Source organism: Oxyura jamaicensis, chromosome 6 (assembly GCF_011077185.1).
Source record: "Oxyura jamaicensis isolate SHBP4307 breed ruddy duck chromosome 6, BPBGC_Ojam_1.0, whole genome shotgun sequence".
NCBI lineage: Eukaryota > Metazoa > Chordata > Aves > Anseriformes > Anatidae > Oxyura > Oxyura jamaicensis.
The window spans coordinates 8177649-8197248 of record NC_048898.1 but is presented as its reverse complement, the minus strand read 5'-3'; the positions used below and the strand labels follow the sequence as shown (position 1 = coordinate 8197248).

The 19600-nt window shown below is 36.5% G+C and overlaps 1 protein-coding gene across 9 annotated transcripts in view; it reads left to right on the top strand.

The window, feature by feature from the left end:
• The window catches only part of GRID1 (glutamate ionotropic receptor delta type subunit 1), a 522277-nt gene that overhangs the window by 281821 nt on the left and 220856 nt on the right, over nt 1-19600 (top strand). For all 9 annotated transcript variants that reach the window (XM_035329542.1, XM_035329546.1, XM_035329543.1 and 6 more), the window contains one exon: nt 9464-9669. In XM_035329542.1, the coding sequence (XP_035185433.1) occupies nt 9464-9669 (206 nt within the window). The remainder of the gene's footprint in view (nt 1-9463; nt 9670-19600) is intronic.

Genomic DNA, 19600 nt, shown 5'->3' with positions numbered 1-19600 from the left:
GTCAGGCTCAGGCTGAGGTTTGGATGCAATGCCACTGTACCACGTGGTGCTGAATGCTCTGAGAAGCGAGGAATGGAGCAGAACTGTAGCACCCACCCACGGGGTATCAAGATTTCTTAGTGCAAATAATTTGAGACATTATGAAACTCAAATCAGTATGGACATGGTTTTCCACAATCCGAGACTGGTTGAGAAGTAGTACCCTTAGAAAGAATCCCTGGTTTCTCAGTGGAGACAACTCAACACATAGATGGTCCCACCAAGCTGAGAGCCTGCAGCTCTGACAGCCTTTTTGCTGCTTGTGTGCCCAGGGCACCTGTCTTTTACTAGAACTTACAGAAGTACGACAGTGGGAGAAAGCTTCCTCAACAGAGTTGAGTTATTAGTTGGTGACATGTGGTTAAGTAGGTAGAACAGCAACTAGCTCCTGTAATGTGTATTTATAGTGTATACTTTATTATACAGTGCAGGTGTTTATAAAGTACATTGAGGTTCTTAGCTGAAAGGTGTTACATAAATGCAAGCAATAATTAGCGTTGCACATATAAAAGAGTAAAGTCTTCCTGTCAGTAGGATTTCCTCAGGGGGAATTTAATTATCTGTAGTAATTTTATTGCAGTCTCTCTTGAGATTGGAATGTGTAGTTTTTAAAGTTGATTTAAACAAGAGGGAGACTCTCTCTGCAATCTAGTGAAAGGGATATGATTCTTCCTTTCCTTCGCTGGACATTTGGCTGCACACACTTGTCTTCGCGTAGCTAGACAGAATTAACCCTTCAAATTCTCTCTTTTTTTTTTTTTTTTTAGAAAGGACATGCTTCATTTGTCAAAGTATGTAACCAAACTTAAAGTATGACAACAATTTAACAGTATCAATAGCAAATGCATTAATGCAAATGGGCTTATAGTACCACAAACCTAAACTTGCTTTTTGTTCGGATTTCATTATGGAATCATATAGCTTTAAGAAGGTGCATCTCAGACCTTCAAAAGATGAAAAATGCATTTTCCCGATGTATTGGCAGATAGAAGCTTAGAATTACTTATACTCACCCATAGCAAATATTAGGCTCAGTAATTTATCTTCATTACATTAAGATAATTTAAGTGCTGAAAAAAGAGTCTTATGATTAAACTTAGGATATATATTAGCAAAAACATAGCTTCTGTCAATACATCTATTTTTTGGCTCATAAGACGATATGGCAGGAACACTACATAGTGTTTTTAAAAGTATTAAAAGTATTAAAAGCATTAACAGCAGTAATGAGATGAGAGGCTATTACGGCTCATTTAAGTGGTTTACCATTGGGCAAACAATTGGCAATTATTGCACTTGGAAGAACTAAATGGATGATTTGAATGGAAATGCTCGTTTTTCAGTGAATTCCCTTTTTACAACAATTGTAGCATATGTCCACAATTCTTCCAATGGTAACAAATTTCCTGAGGTGATTTCCCTTGTGCTTTTGAATGCTAAGTGTTAAAATCCAGCAGGAGAGACCTGTGGTTGACCTTTCTTGCTAAATGTGAAAGGGTCGTTGTTGCTTTTAAAAGGCTTTTGTGCTCCCAGACCTCCTGGGAAGCTCCAGTTACTTTCAGACTGGATCAGCTGTTTCAGGTATGAAGCATCAGTTTTGCAGAGTAACTTTTAACGTTTTTAATAGTTATGTCTTCCTCCTATTAAAGTCAAATCTGGAAATACTTGCGTGTACATGCAACACATCTGGCTTTATATTGTGTTCTGTCTCTTTCTCATTCATTCAGGAGTGGAAACTACCAGTATCTATGATTTGTCTGTATTCATAGTCCCTTTCATTATTTAAAACTCTAATAACAACCTATGCTTGCAGTACAACTGCTCAGTAAAAATAATTGTGTCCACTGCACAGGCTTCAGCCTTTGATATCACAGGGGTTCTGAGTAGACCTTTGCATTTGATTAGCTCTGATTTACACATGGTAAATTTTCAGTTTCTTCTGAGAGGTGGTCACATGTCAGCCTGTGATGTAGATTTAAATGGCAAATCAGTGTTCCATGTAATTTTCAAAACTTACATCATTACATCATTTCTGATAGTCTGCTTTCTTCTTCCCAGAAACCTTTTTTTTTCTTTTTTTTTTTTTTTTTTTTTTGGTCTGGAAGAGCTGGCACTGGCACATTTTGTATTTGATCTATGCTAGTAGAACTATTTAGGAAAGTAAGGTGAAAAAAAGGGAAAGGAGAGTCCCATGGGTTCCTGAAAATTCCCAGGTTAAACCTGCTGAAGATGCACTGATCTGGATGCTCACAGTTGATCTTGGTTTAAGGGAAAGCTATGATGGTTTATGGAGGACAAAGGCATTGACGGTTACAATGCAGAAATACTAGTGGAGCACATAGAAACACACAGAAACGAGATCTGCCTGAACAATTCCCTGTGCTGCAAACTGAATTGTTGGGAGAATGTTAGACGGAAGTATCACTGCATGATTGCTCCTGTTTTACACTCTGTCAGAGAGAGGTAATAGAGCTAGACAGAACAGGTCTCCTCTGGTACAGCTGTTCTTATGTAAGCTGAATGCTACTACTAAAAACTATTTAATTTGTTGTGCTTGGTTTTATTTTAAGACTTTTTTTGGAGCAACTATTAGAATAGAGCTATGGCTTCTTAGATTTATTGTACTTGCATAACTATTAGTTACTGAGTTCCTTCATTTCTTTAAGAAAAAAAAAAGATGAATTGGTAAAAGTTGAAAAGGTAAATCGCAGACTGTTTAGAAATTGTGAATTCCATTGTACAAAGATTATCTGGCTGATAGCAATTATCTTAGCACTGACTGTTGAAATACCCAGGCAAACACATGGAAATGTTGTAGGTGAAGAGAGAGGGTGCATGCAGAGAGACTGTAAGAATACAAGGGAATAAACTCTTCATAAAAGTAGAAAATATGCCTTACCAATATCACTTCACATTTCTGCTGGGCTCTAATAAACATTTACATTCAAATATTAATATAGTCTTATCTCTCTTAACACACTTTGCTATTATGCTTTCTGGTCTAATCACTCTATTCACACAGAATTACATTGTGAGTCTTTTAGGATGAAAATTTCAGTGCTTTCTAAAAGTCAAGTTATTCTAGATGATCTGTACAAAATAATTCCCTTCTGGAAGCATAAGTAGTAGTCTATTGTTTAAAGGAAGAGATTTTCATTATTTATTAACGTAAGAAAAGGAGTTCTGAAGAATATCCACTTTGAGTTATCTGAAATACTAGAGTATATTTAAATCCTTCAGGTAGGTTGTTATCTCTAGCAAGGAACCAAGGATGGTGTTAAAAATCATTCATTCCAAAAGCTTAAAATGCAGCACAAGTCTAATCCTCAGGATGTGCATCTGTTTTTTGAATTGGTCTTTTTCCTTATTTCTTATGTAAACATCTTGCAGTTATGAAAAAGAGGGACAACAGCTGCTGTAAAACCAAGTGAATGAAACCCATGAAAACTGTGTGATTTAGGAGACCTGTTTCAGAGTGTTTATAGATTATCTTCCAAATCACTGAATCCTAAAATGTGTACTTTATTCCTCTTAAGAAATTAAATTGTGTGTGGGAAGTATTCTACCCAAATTGCAGTCAAAAGAGACAAACCTACATTCAAGCAGAGTATCCTTGTATTAAAAGTAAGAAATAACTGTTAAGAAAATGAAACCACTTTTTTGTCTTCTCTTGGAGCTTAAGCATAAGGAAAAAATGCCTTGATATTTTTCCTAAAACATTGGAAAAGGTGATTATATTTTTAGAAGTGTATAAATACTAAATTAATGAAACTATCCTAGTCTCCTTGATACACTTGGCACTGCTTAAACATATCACCAAAATTATACTCAAGTAAAACTAATAAAAAGAGTGAAGTGTAGCACCTGCAATCAAGCAAATGTAAAAATCTCAGAAGCTCAGCTTTTCCTGCCTGATCTCATTGGTTTTCACACTTATTTACTTTTTCATTTTACAAACGTACAAATGAAAAGATAGGTATGGGTTATTTGAAAATAGAGCCTGGTGATGATACTGGAGTCCTCCTACAGTTTACTCGTTGATGGTGAAGAATGAAAGGTATGAATTTATTTCTTGGAGTTTCTCTAGCCTTGCCTTCAGCCCCAGCTTGCTATACAAAGTACAATGGCCATGTGCTGCTTCTATTTCTGTCAGCCAGGGTTAGGAACTGGTGTTGAAAAGACACTATATTGCTCTCTACCTCTGGAAATTCCTTTCTACAATAAGCCCTCCTTAAAGGCTAGCTGTGCCCAACTGTACAGCCGTTTCACACAAAAATGTTAACTTTTAAGCTGCTCATGTCAGGGCCAAGAATCACATCCTATAACTTTATGACAACAAATGTTATTGTAGACTCTACAAAGTTATTTTTTTAAATATAAATAAGATCATAGATAATATAATAAAAATGGATTACGTTGTAGATGGCAACAAACTTTACCTAGAGGAAGCTAATGCCACATCTAGTATTATAACGTTATAGTTGTTTTCTAGTCAGCCAGCTCAGTGACCAACGTAACCTCAAGCAGGAAATGATACATTTCATTATTTCTTATAGTCCAATAAAGCCACTTTTATAGCAAGCGTTTGTTTTGCAGTCACAGTGGACAAATTGTTATCTTAGCAGTGCATCAAGGCTTTCCTTACCTCCTTGTTAACACTTATTCCTGAAATCATCTAATTCTTCTGTTGTCAGACCTGAACATGTGGTATATCTGTCAGAATTAGGAAGAGGGCTCTCGGCCACAGAAATTCTCTCTCAAGCCAGATTTAACAAGAAGGATGCAAAGTTTATAAGTTTTCTGCTCTTATGGATCTCTAATGACATAATTCCAATTCCAACTAGCTAATTTCACATGATTGTAGTTGAGACTAGAGCGTCTTACACAAATCCAATTATTATACAGTTTTACAAATGAATTTTATGAGAGAGATTCACCCAAGTGCATTTTGTGTACGTCATTTTCTTTCTGGAGTGCAGGTGTTGCATCATCGAGAACTTTGCTGTTCTTGAAACAGAAAATTTCCAATGCTGTTGCTGAAATCCTGCTTGGCATGTTAAATGCATACAAATTGGGTGTAAACAGAGTTAGGTAATTAAAACACTAATTTTTGTGGTTGAGTGTAGGTTACACCCTGAGTAAAAGTAACTGTTTGCAAAGCTGGAGGGGACTGTTGGCTATAGGTTGTGCAGTTACAGCAAACTGCTGTTTCATTTGTCAGATACTCTAGACAGAAGTATTTGAGTTTAGATTGTTATACTTTTCCTATGAAGTATGAAATAAATGGGTATGAGGAATTATTTTATTAGTAATTGTTCAGGAAAACTCTCTAATGTTAGAATCTGAACATTAATACAAAGGAAAAAAGTCACTGTTAAGACTACAGAAGGCAGCACACGTATTTTAACAAATGCATTTATGGAATCCTTTATTTGTATTAAATTCCATATGAATTTTATATGGCTCATTTCAATTGTGAAGAAAATGAAGGATTAACGGTCATAAATGATGAGAAATAGAAAACCATGACTGAATTTTTGGAATATCTCTTTGAATTTGCATGGAACAAAGAGTAGGTTTTCCTTTATGTTGCGTGGATTTGTGATCTACTAAATGTAGAAGAAAACGAGGGCATCAAATAATTTTCCTATGTGACATGTCAGATAAAATAAAACTGAGCCTAATTCATTATTATTTATAAGCAGATGCTCCTGCATATGCGCATGTGTTTGTGTGTTTATGTACTCATAGATTTTAAGAAATGATTGCCCTCTCGGTAACAATGGCAAATAATTATTTGAGAAAAAAGGTCCAATTAAGTAAGCAACTGAACTGGTTAGTCACCACTGAAAACACTGCTCTTCAGTTCCCACTTCCACTTCTGAGTTCCCACCAAGCCTTCTCCTCCTCCCCAGTGCTATGTAGGAACAGACATGTCAGCATTCAGGAAGATACAGTCATGCAGTTCTTTTTAATTGCCAACACTGAATAAATTCACATTCATTTTTATCTGTTAAAAACTGACAGATTGTGCTTGTACACTTGAGCTTGGACAGTTTCTTCCATCTCAGATTCTGCTTTCTTGTCAAGCTGGGAAAAGTACGAGTCCTTTCCTTTTTTTTTTTTTTTTTTTTTTTTTTTTTTTTTTTTTAATTGGGAAATAAGCTGTTTTCCTTGGGAGAAAAATTTGTGAGGGAATACAAAATCCTCTTCTGTGTCCAAATAGTCTTACCATGTGCATCAGGTATTTTATGCTGGTCTACAGCAATACTTCTAACCAGTAGTTCAGCAGGTCAGCTGAAAACATAAGGCAAAAAACCCAGAGCAATATCAGAACGGTTAATCTTTGGTAAACAGCTTTCCGTTGTGCAGTGATAACTTGAGATGCTTGCACAAAAGACAAGTTGTTAGTAAACTACATATATAAGCTATTTTCTTACTGTTTCTCAACATTGCAGTAATTTTGAAGGACAAAACTGAATTAGGAGAAAAACCTTTTTCTAGTATCACAGATCCATAAAGTCAGTATAGGTACAGTAATGAATACTAGTTTACTGAATTTAAATTAGCAAAATCCAAACTTGCCTTGACAACTTTAATAAAACGCTTTAACCTGTAGACAGTAGCTGTTTGTCACTGTCATTATTTCAGCACACCTGCAATATTTAGCACTTATGTGAGCGCTGAACTCTACTAGCGTATTCCAGAAATGCCTGCATGACACCAAGCCCTGTCTTTTCCTTGATGACTCAGGATTCTGGAGACAAAGCACATCTGGCAGTTATTTGATAGTGTGTTAGAACTGCTGTAGACGCACCACCACCAAAAAACCCATGAGTGCACCTTTCCTGATGGGGGACTTGGCTGGACGCATTAACTTCACAAATAAGCCTGAGTTAGGAAGGCAATAAATCTGCTGTGGTTGTCACAGTACTAGCTTCATTTCTATTCCTTTCTGATATTTCTCTGTTAATTATGGCTGCTTTCTGAACCTGAGTTAATCATATTAACAACCATTTCTATGTTTGGATAGAAGTATGAATATATTCAAGGTGACTTTGTGTTTTTGGTTTGGTTTTAATGTTTACTCGTTATCTTAATTGCCCCTGTTGTATTGCACTTGAAGTAAGAACTTCAGCTAGTGTAGCCTGCAAGATGTTGCTTGTCATGTTTCATACAACACTTGGGAGAGGTGAAAGATGTTCACGTATATATTTTATGGCAATGTAACACCAAGACCGGTGGTGATCTAAGAGCCTGTCCAGATGGAGTAGCAAGGAATGCTACTGATTTGAATAAGGTTGTTTTCCAGTCCCTGAACTTCAGTGATGTTTGTGGTATCAATTCTTAAAATTCCATCAGGTAGAAGTTTCTTCCAAGTTTTAAAAAATAAAAATAAAAAATGAGTGTTACAAGCTAGTTTATAGAGATTATTAGAGCTGTAGTAAAGTTTCCTGAAGAGCCTGTTTTATTATGGGAACAATAAATATATCTCTGATGTGCTGAGGATGATGGTGTAATGGGCTAATGAAACTCTGCTTGAATTCGTCGTGAAGGAAAGAACAGAATCTGTCTGTCTCCCATTTCTACTCTGTAGGAAGGCTGGGCCTGAGTGTGAAGAAAAAAAGGCAATTCCTGCTGCTCCTTGCAGCCCCTTTGCTCTGGTGTCAAGGGGTGGTTATGGGGGACAAGGTTCTTCAGTATGAATGAAGGACTTGGGGCAAGGATGTACTGGTGGAGGCACCACTGTCACTGGGCTACAACAGGCTGTGGTTGGGATTGTGTCAGAGGTCCTGCAAGTCTCCTCAGCCAACACATTTCCAGTTTCCTCATGTATTTGAAGTAAGAAATTGTTAGAGTTACTGTGGGCAACCCCTGCAGTTTAACAAAGCAGCAATGATGAGCCGTGATTGACTTTGGATCTTCAGTGCATAGTGCCATTTTACACGACATTTCTGAAGAGACATCTCAGCGCAGTTAGGTTTACATGTAATCTCTGTAATGTGTGTTGTCCTATAGCTGGGTCACCATGCAGACTGAGAAGGAGAAAATTATTCCTAATTTATCAGATATATCCCCATTCTTTTCCCCAGTAAGACCTGCTGTTCAGTTTCTGTCACTATTCACAAGAGTTTGAGAATCAGTGTTAAGCTGTAGAGAAAAAAGATCCAGAAGGATTCAAGCAACTTTTCTTACGAAGATGCAGGAACTTATTGGGGGAATTTAATGTCCTACATCCCATAAAACATTTTGTCACAAAGACTTTGTTCTTTTTGTTTTGAAAAGGCTGTTTATTTAGATGGTTATTCTAACTTACAGCATTCTGCCTCACCTAGGAGCTTTAAATTTGATAATGAAAATACAAGAAGTGAATGTGAGAAAAGAAGATTAAGTAATACCTTTTTATCAGGACAAGTTATGCATATTTCAAATAAAAGTAAAAGCTCCTAATGATATGGTGATCAGGTCACTGTTACTTTTGAGAGCAACCTTAACCAAAGCATAAATACATGCTTTGACCTTCTTGTTGCTCTAAATTTCAGTACAAAATAAATCCTAAAAACTCTGACGCTTATTACAGAAAAATGCTAATAGTCATGAAGGCAGAGTACAGTTTGAGCCAGCAGGTTTCAGCATGAAAATTGAATGAAATGTGTGTTGCTCCATGTTAATGTCCTCACAAATTGGGTTAGGAAAACCTATTTGGCTCAATCAGCTTGAAGTTGAAGGAAAGAACTCAAATGAACAGGTTTTGAAATGGTTTCCTCTACCGAAAACCAATGTTTTTACCCAGTAACATATCATAACAGTTTGAGTCTGTGTGTACTATTTCATAGGTTTGCCATTGAACAGCAAACCTCTGTCTAGGCAGGGATTTTTAGGAGGGGAAGAAAAAAGCAGGGGGGTCAGAAGGAGGGCTATGCATATCTTACCTTTTTTCGTGGGAAAAGTACGCATGATCTTAAGTCAGGTCATGGTAGGAGAAGTTTAGGCGTGAGTGTTTTATCACCCGTGCTTCTCCATCTCCAGCTGGATTTCTGCATTTGAACTGTGATTTGGTTGGTGTGGGACTGTCTCTTTGCATGGTGTTCAGCACTGGGGGCTTGAGCTACTGGGGGAGCTGTCCACAGCCACACAGATAGTGTACCTCTCTTCCAAAGAGTTGCTCAGAGACCTCCAGGGAAAGGTAATCAATGGAGTTATGGAGTTTCCCTGTTGGCATTTGACTATGAAAGAGAGCAGTGGAAAACGACTGTCTTACACCTATGAGGCTCCATGGAATACTCTTCTGACAGCACTGCAGGAAAAAAAAAAAAAAAAAAAAAAGGTATTTTTCCACCTAATTAGTGATACTTGCCTAATTGGCGAAGGTTGATGCAGTGGTTTTTTCTTTCTTTTTTTTTTCCTCCCTCCTATGTTACAGATATACGCGGACTGCAGGGATTTCTCGATCAGGCCTCCAGACTGGGACTTGATGTGTCATTACAAAAAGTGGACAGAAACATCAGCAGAGTCTTTGCCAACCTTTTCACTACCATGAAAACAGAAGAGCTGAACCGCTATCGAGACACATTGCGAAGGGCTATCTTACTCCTAAGCCCACGGGGAGCCCAGACTTTTATTAATGAGGTCAGTGAACAGTTGTTTTTCTCTGTTTCAGGAACATATATGATGACTTATGTGATATTTGTAAACAACAAATATTCTGTCAGGTGCTAATATCAGAAAATTAAAATAATATGTATTTCATGTAATGCAAACCACAGTAAGTGCAAGCGGACAGCATGGGCCAGATGGGCCCTTTTGGTAAAAAAAAAAAAAAAAAAAAAAAAAAAAAAAAAAAAAAAAAAAAAAAACAGTTCTGTGGGGCAAGTCTTTTTTTCTGGTTATTTTTCCATGCCATTACTCTTGACCTGGGTTACAACCACTGTCTACAAGTGATCAGAAAGTCTATTGTGCCGTATTAGAAATTAAACATTATGTGTCTGGGAGTGTTGTCTTTACTGTGGAAATCTCCAAGCTCATGATAAAAGGTTGTTACTGATGTTTGGCAGCCGAATCTGTGTTTTTATCAAGTACGAAGTAGGAATGATATGTTTGTCTTTTTTCATGATGGTTTCTTGAAATCACCAAGGCTAATTAGGACAGGGATGTGACTGTTGGGCAAACTTGGAATTAATGTTGTGCTAAGGGCTAATTTTTGGCATTAATTTGTTTTATCTAGCTTTTTAAAATATTAAATAATGAATTATTTTGCAGTGCTTTGTATGTCAGAGTTGAGAATGTGTTGCATCCCTAGTATAACCTCACATATATTCATTAGCTAATAACTTGGCATTGACTTTTTTTTTTTTTTTTTACTGTTTTTGTCTTGTTTGTTTAACTAATCAAGGATAAGGCTGAACCAAGAAATCAAAATATGCCTGAGACCTCTTTCCAATTATCAGTTCTGCTGCATCAGATCCTGCTAAATTATATATATATATATATATCAAAATAAAAAAAAAAGTTAAGCTCATTAGGATTTTTTTTATATCAGCATAAATAAATCCTCCATATTTATGTTCAATGGTGATTTAAAAAAAAAAAAATAATCATAATCGTGTTAATTTTATCATGGATAAATGAGGCAAGGATTTAGTTTGGGCAGGACTAAGCACAGGGACAAAATTCACTCCTGTTTGTGCATGGACAAGGAATGAGGGAGTACTTGCCTTAGAAGCATAATCAGCTTATGCAGCTCAGTCAGTATGGTTATTTTCTTCATAGAGGACCTCCAGCAAAAATGCATGAGTTAGTTTTCCAGTGAGCACTAACAAGGTTTCCAAACCAGGTATTGATCAGAAACTGTCAGGTGTGTTTTATTATGACCCACACAGGCTAGAAAGTCTGTTGCTTTTCAGCGTCCCAGACTTCCAGAAATGTTAGCAAGAATTATGCACAAGCCTGGTCAAGACCCTGCAGGTCTCCAGAGTGTAGGGGCTAATGTATTAAACTGTTTTACTACTCACTTCACCTTAAAGTGAAGTGTGTATTATAGGCATTAAGGCTAATGATCTTGATATATTTCCAGATCCCTGCAGGAGTTTAACTGTGGGCAGAAATGAAAAGTAATTTATTTGACAATCTTCCTATATTGAATCTTGATTGATTCAGAAAAGCTTTATAAAGGAAAATTTAAATCTTTGAAAGGAGCTCTCAAAAGGCTTGAGACATGTGGTGTGCAACATTGGGAAGAATTCTTCACTAGTGGAGACTGGGTGAACATTTCTTGAGGGGTTAATGATAACTATGATTCCGCAATATCATAGGCAGTAAGTGCAGCTGATGATCTATAGTGTGGTTTCAGGTGGTCTGCAATAACAAATTTCTGCTTAAGTGAAATACGTATTTTTATATATTTAAAGAAATACATCATTTACAAGATGCAGCAGTAGAAGGGAAATTCGTTTAGATTTACTTATTTCCACAGGTTGTAAATATTTCATACTATAGGTCAAATAATGACTAAAGCTGGTTGACTAGCAATAATGCAGCTTGGAAGTTGTTTTTATTTTATTTTTTGAGACTTTTTTCATATTTTGGGGAAAAAAAATAAATCTCTAAAAGAGGTAAATAATAACTTAAAAAAGCGAAGTCTTCATTTTTAAATTTTGGGTAAATTTTACTTTTTTCCTGTTTTAGCTCAAAGTAAAATAAGAATTTAGAAAAATAAATTGGATTTCAGGTTTTGCTTCCATAAGCTCTTCTTTACTGTATGGGTCACAGAGCACTGGAGAGAGTGCTCTCCAGAGAGGTTGTGAAATTGCTCTGTTTGGAGATCTTCAAAAGCTCCTGGATGTGGTGCTGATAATCTCTGAAAAACTTCAACCAGTTCTAATTAAAGTCTAGTGGCTAATAATATATCTTAATTAAAAAAAAAAAAAAAAAAAAGGCATTGCACACAGACCCTCCTGCATAATGCAGGACAAGAATAAGAGACTTTCTTGGACAGTGTCCAGATTATGAACCTTGACATAAATGATTATAACAGTTTTTTCTAACCACAAGTCATAGCCATCAGCCATTTGAAGTTGGCATGAGATTTATTTTGCCTTTTTGATAGAGGAAGTGATACATTTTTCCCTCTAGAAATATGGATCCAGATTTCAGTCCTCTTTATCTCTTGAGGGGGCAAGAGATCCTATTTGACTTTGGGATGCCCAGAGATAGGGGACTCTGAAATCTAATACATGGAAAACTTTATAAAGCCTAAAAGAATTCAACTTCAGGTGTTTTTTGTTTGGTTGGTTGTTGTTGCTTCTTTGTTTGTTTAGGTATCATTTTTACTTTGTATTCTCAATGGTAGGTTCTGTGATGTGTCAGACACTGCAGCTGAGATTACTGACATTTCCATAAGTTTTCAAGGTTTGTTATTGTGCTACAGAATTGCTTTAACTGTAAGAGAGTTGGGGAAAGAGAGAAAAAAACAATAATTTCAATGGTATAGGTATAAACATGGAATTGGCCTTTATTAGGAAAATGGAAGGTAAATAAATTTATAAAATGTTAGCTATCCCTGGTTTTGCATTAAAAGGTCACTTTGGGTTTAAAGCAAACCTAATCTATGGAGCATGTGTCCCTCCTTAATCATTTGGAGAAAATTGCTCTCTTCAACACCTGCAAAAATCCTAGATATTCTTGGCATAGTGCCATTGCGTATTTTATATGCCAGCCCAGCCTCACTTGTAACAAGTATGTAACAGCAAAAATTATTGTTTTTTATTTTATTTTATTTTATTTTTAAGGCCAGACTATGTGACCTCACTGTAAGTCGATATATAGAAAGAAAAGAGGAAAAATCAGTAATTGAGAAATGGAAGGGGGGATTTATTACTTCCAGTTCTCTTTGGCTCAGACACCAGGATCAGAGACTCAGAAGGCTCCCCTTCTGTATGATCTGCCTGTAGAGGCAGCCAGATTTCACCTGCCTCTTCCACTTGCCGATGAATAATTTGGGGGGCTTGCAAGTAGAGGTAAATGGATTGTTTCCATTGTATGTTTTCCAATGTATGGATTGTTTCTGTCATTGAGGGCTCTGTATTACGTGGTGACATGAAAGCCGTGCCAGGAGTAGTGCTGAGAATGATGAGATAGGAGAGCATGACCTGTGAATACAGGTCTCAGGAATGCACGAAACAGCCTGCCTCAAGGAATATTACTGACATACTTGAGAATAAACAGGAGAGGAGCAGGAGGAATTATTCAAGGTGATGATGGGGGGTCTAGCAGGAAGTTATAACCTGTAGCTAAAGAAGGAAATTTTTCCCCCAGAGAGGTCAGTTAGACAGTGTGACTGCTTGGTAAGAGAGGTCAGTGAGGCGTTGTCCTTCAGGGTGTTCAAGAGTGCACTAAATAAAACGTGGGTAACTCAGCATAGCCATCATTCCTGAACTAGTTTGAAGGATGTGCTAGATGACCCAGGGGTCTTTCTGAAGACTTATCAGAAAACAGTTGTTGTGTGAATAAATTCTGACTTTGTATATTTTGTATAAAGCATGCTTGAAGAGGAGAAAGATATGGAAGACATGCTGTATTTTAGCGTTTCTTAAGTTTCCTATTGCATATTTGCAGTAACAGTTGATGAGGCTTTATTTTATTTATTATTTTTTTTTTCACAGAACTCATGTGGTTTGTTTGGGATATATATTTTAATGAGATTTTTCCTTAAAACTGTAGGTGATATCAGTTGCTTTATAGATTTCAATCATCCTGCTTTCCAGTATTATCACTTTTACTTTTGTGAACCAATAAAATGGAAGCTGTAACACAGATGCATGTGGTTATTGATTTGAAAAGAGAAGGAATTCTTGGCTTTACAAAACATTTAACTCAGCATGACTTGGTTTTTTGGCAGCTTCACTGAAGTGCAAAATATTTGTTTGGATATGTCTTTGAGAATATTATTACTTGCAAGTCTGTCTTGCCTGTAAACTAGTAAGCTTACTGCAATAAGGAGGCTAGTATATATGCATATCACTGCAGCATGCCAGCTGAAAGCAAAACTTCATATCTCATGTGCCTAGTACTGTAAACAAGAAAAAGAATATAAAAATGGGGAGCAGATTAATTGCATTAAAAAGTAATGCTAAAACTATGTATTGTTGAGGCAGGATTATTTTAATCACTGCAATTCCAACAGCAGCTGAAGATATCAGCTTCCAGAGCAATACTAATTTTGTTAAATAGTTATAATTTCTCTCTGCCCTGTTTATGTAGTCACCTTGCTGTCCTCACTGGAAAGCAAGGATTGCTGTATTTCTCTTTGTACACTGGTTCTTATCAGATGTATGATTGGTTTAAAGATGGAGGGCGGGCAGGGAAGATATATATATATTTCTCTAGGCTTTTGGGATCATTTCACAACGATTTGTGGCCTTCCTTCTTTTCTGGTCATTGAAGCTGCTGAGCACCTTGCTCCTGCAGTGCTCCCAGTTGGCACTTGTCTGCGACCAATGCTCCAGAGTTCTCTTCCCCTTCTGCAGTCGGTGATTTGCTCTTACTTCACCAGAGCTGTAGGAATTATTTATGGCATCTTGAACACTGCACCCACAAGTAAATGTATGAAATCTTTTTTCATAAGAGGCAAATACCTTTATTTTTCAGAATTTAACAGGGGAAAAAAAAAAAAAAAAGTTTAATACTGATATTCTGGCACTTGGTATTTCATATTGGCATACATCTCTTTTTTATTTATGTTGCAAATGTTCAACATATTAGTCTGTATCTCTGTTTTATATACAGTATATAAACATCTTGAAATATTGGTGAATAGCTTCAGGGAAAAACATTATGCCTCTTCTGTTTTTAGAAGGTAATTTCTTTGCTTAAAGAGCTGGTAGTGATTTGTGAGTGCTGGTAACAGAACTGCAGAAATAATTCTCAATATTTTGAGGTAAATTACACCCGCCTGATTTTTACTAAATCTTCTGATTTTCTATTTCTTTCTCTGAATTAAAATTGTCTGCTATTGTTAACATCTGCAATACAGTAAGACGCTTTCTGCTTAAAGAGAATAATAATTATAATTAAAATCCAAACAAACCTAATTAAATGGCTAAAACCTGACTGAGAACAATTCCTCCCATTTTGGAATAAATTGACTTAGAAGCAGATTTCTTTCCATTTGGCCAAATAGCAACAACAAAAACAACAACAAAAAAATACACCTCCACATTTTATTGCAATGAGTAATTCAAGGTATGGGATTGCTCTGAGAATGCGTTTGGAGCAAACATTTACTTACATTATAGATATGTGGGCACAGTGTAGAGGAATAAAAAGTCATACTTTGGTGAATAAATGACTTTTTTAAATGCTTACACAGCTTCATGTAAATGACAATCCTTTTACTAGTGCAGGTATGCTTATTGGTTATACTTTCAGAAATTCTTTTTGTTTGACTCTAATAGTAACGTTGAATCAGATCTTGAACCTTAGTGTTCCAATTGTGAGAAATGTGAAGCTTGCATCCCGTTTTGTACATCTCTAACAATAAAAGACAACAATTTTGTGAGGTCTGGGGAACATCAGAGGAGAAAAAAATAAGGAAATCAAGTACATTGGCAAGAGTTACAGAAAGTCCTTACGTGTCTAAAAACTGCTTTCCCAGCAGTTTTACTAAATCCCTCAATGTAATGTGTCCAGTCTGAAGAAACTAGATTTCAGCTCATGTTTTTATTCTGATGACTGGGCATTTATACTTCGGGGATCGCTTTGTGTTTGTTTTTTTGTTGTTGTTTTGTTTTAATGCCATTAAATCTGCATATACAGGAACTGGGTGTTCTTGCTCTTCTGGCAGGGTCAGCATTGATACATTCCAGTGTACTCCAAGAAGGTGTATGGGACCTGAGGAGCATAACTTCATGAAGGCCTGAGCCTTCCTTTTCAGTAATACTAATGCTGAGATGTCTCTGGCATCTTATATAAACCTATTGTTTTACCTGAAACCTCATTCTGGAAAGAAATGCAAGGAAAATGTATTCAATAATGATTTAGCCCATATGGAAATAAAAATAGATGTGCTCTGAATAAGCAAGTTTAGCTCAAGTTTGCCTTGGGAGAAATACTTAAAGGAAGTCCAACTGGAATAGTCTCCTCACAAAGCAGAGGGAGCAAGGCAGAGACTTCAGGTAATGGTGTAGTAAGTATTGCTGTGGTGGAAAGGTTGTGGATGTAGAACACAGGGTAAATGGTTGGTTGGCTAGTGAAAGGGAAGACAATTGAATAGAAATCAAGGTCATAAGAGTGGAAGAACAGGACAATAAACTCATGAATTTGGAAAAGAACCGATCATATGATTATGGGAGGGAGTGGACATTATAAAAACTTTTTTTTGAACAATTAGTGTTTAAAAAAAATCAATAATTAACATGATGTAAGTATGTGAAAATAAAGGTCATATGATGGAAATGCAGTTTAGGTTTACCATAGCTGATCAGTTTAGATTACTGTAGTGAGATAATAGTATAAGGCATACACTTTCATTCAAGATAAGTTTGTTCTCTTTGTTGAATTTCTCATCCATTATATTTTTATCTCTCTTGAATGTCACCCTTAAATATGGGCGCTGACCAGCATGGTGCAAGGTAGCTTGTTCATATGGGAGGGCCATGGAAAAGCTGACATGTCCCTACAGCTGGTGGATGTGGAGATTGTTGTTGATGTCCATGGAGAAGGAGCTGGTGATAGCATAGCACTGATTCTGGGTTAGTGAATTTCTCCTTCCTTGTGTTAACATGGTCAGTTCCAGAAGTAGCTCTCTGCACAAATTTAACCTAATGACTGGGGGATTCTAGCTATCGGGCGGAATGGTATTTATAGTTTTCTTTTGAAAGAAGAGAAGCTGTTAATTTCTTGGAAACAGAGAAATGCCATGTTGGGCCACACACAATTCACCTTCTTTAGAACTGTTTTAAAGGCATCCAGTATTAGCTTTTTGCAAGAGCTGACCCAGGACAACTCTCTAGAGAGAACTAAAAATGAAAGCTACTAAAAACTATCCCTCCCCACAACTCCTTTGTATCCAAAGTCTGTTTTTATCAAATTATTTTACTTCAGGTTGTCCAGCTGACTCCTGGAACACAGGGTAATTTAAAGATAGATTTTGTGTGTGTGTGTTTATATATATACACACAAGTAAGTGTGTACACATAAGTTTGTGTGTATGTATTTTTAATGTAGTGGAAAGTTAAATTCAATTCTCTGACATACCTGTGGTTATTATAATACATAAATATATGCAAAACGTTTCTTTAAAATAGTGTAAATCTGTAGATGACTTTATCATTCATAGCAAGGATAATTTTCTGCAATTTAGGTATCATTTACCAGAAAGCAGAGATTGCTAATTAATTATGGATGATTAATTTTAAAATATGTTCCTACATTTGCATTTTGTCACTATACCAATGTTTGTTATTATAAGACTTTAGCTAAAGCAGTACAGCTACATGAGAAAATGTGTTTTGTGTATTAAAGTCAGAAGAAGGTAATGGACACATTATTTGCTGTTTTCCAGTTTTAGCTTTTCCTGTACATTTGGTGAATTGTTCAGCTTGCTGTGTAAGGGTAGCTTGACTTTGAAGATTACAAAACACATACTGCAATTATAATATATTCTATTTTTGAATTTTCAATGCCAGTGCGTACGCACCATAGTTACTGGTTGACTTTTCCTATGGACGCACCTACAAACATCTCTAAGCACAAGGACTGGCTTGGAGCACAGATCGTCACTCAGTCAGTCAATCATCGCTCCCTTAAGATGCACTTGTAGACCTGGTGTTCTTGATTAAGAAAATCACTGACTCATTTCATTACTTGTTTCAGAGGTTATAGAGGAAGGCCATTTATCCTGAGAAAGGATGAGTAATAATTGCTAACAGTAATTTGCACCTGCTTTGCATCTTTTTCAGAGGCAGTTTTTAATCACTTTTAGTAGGTGAAATAAAATGATATTTACCTAAGAGTTACTTTTAGGTTCAAACTAATTTGGAAAATGATTTAAGCCTCCACTAATTGCTTGCACTAATTGTGTAACGCTGTTTGTGTGCGAGATAAAAGCTCGGGCAAGATTTACGTTGGTTTGAGAACGTGCATCCCAAGCAAGGTCTAGGACTGAGGGTCTGTTTCTCTTAAAGTTCTTGCTGTGTTGGGCAGGCAGCATGTGGCATAGGTGCAAGGGTTAGCCTTCACTGATGCAGCACTGCCCAGTGTGTAGGAGACAACACAAATCGTTATGCCTGCTTGTTCACAGTTCAGAGTGTCCGATATAAAGAATCCAAAACAGAGGCTTATAAGGGAGAAATGTTCTTCTAAGAGAAGAAACATCCAGGATCATTGTGCATCATGGAAAAGCAGTTAGAGCTGATTAAAATAAGCTTATAACTTGAGACAGTGTGGTAATAGTGCAATAAGATTGTCTTCCTCGGGCCAAGAGTGTTCTGTGTCAAATGAATGGAACAGTATATCATTAGCATAAAGCATGATGTGCCACGTCCTTCATTTATCTTTGTACCTTGCAGGATGGCAAATACCTTAAAAATTAGCAAAGATTTAAGATTTTTTTTTTAATGGGAATATAGTCCCATGAATAATTATTTTCCTACTGCTGCTGTTAGTACCACTAGTGCTATTAATAACTGCTGTGCTTATATTATTTGTGTCTAATTATGAACTAGGATATTATTTCACTATGTGTTCCCAAAGAATTCGTGGCATACAAGAGGTGACAGACGGAGACATCAGGGGAGGAATTATTATGGAAGTTATTCAATGACAAAAATAGTGTCTGTATACCAGGACCCTAGCAATTAGCATTTTGAAAAGATGCATGGAGTTTTAAAATATTTGTTGAAACTTTTTAAATATAGTGGCAGGGGAAGAAGGTTGACACCAAGGCTAAAATCTTGATGATGAAATAGAAGTAACCTGAAAAATTGAATAAAATGTATATGGTGTTGGAAGATAAGATAGATAGCATATCTTTGATGTAACAGATAATAGGGGAGCTCTTGAAGCAACATGAAGGGATGGGTGAAATGATCAAAGCAAGGGGTTAGAGATTCTCTTTGCAGCAGAAGTTTCTGTAAGATATGAGAGGAACTTGCAGTTCTTAAGGTCAGAAAGATGAACTTTGTAGTAATCAATATGTAATGTCATCAGAGCTGGGAAAGGAGTTTTAGCAGTACAGAAGGGTGAAAAGAATTGTTTATTAGAAAGGTTATGCCTAAAGAAACTGTGAGATTTGGGGCTTATCCTGGATGAGAGGCTTTGAAAAAGTGAGAGTCAAAGATGATACTTGGATTGTAGTCTAAATTGGTAGGTCTTATTCTCTGCTTGTTTATTTTGACTGAGAAAAAGGACTTCCTTCTCCCTGAAGGGAGTGGATTGAGAAATCTCATTATCCCCATAAAGCTTATGAGGGTATCCAGAAACCCGGCTAACAATTTAGACTGAGCAAAACGTGGAAGATGTATCATGGTAGTAGATCAAGATTCATCAGCATGTGGATGGCAGT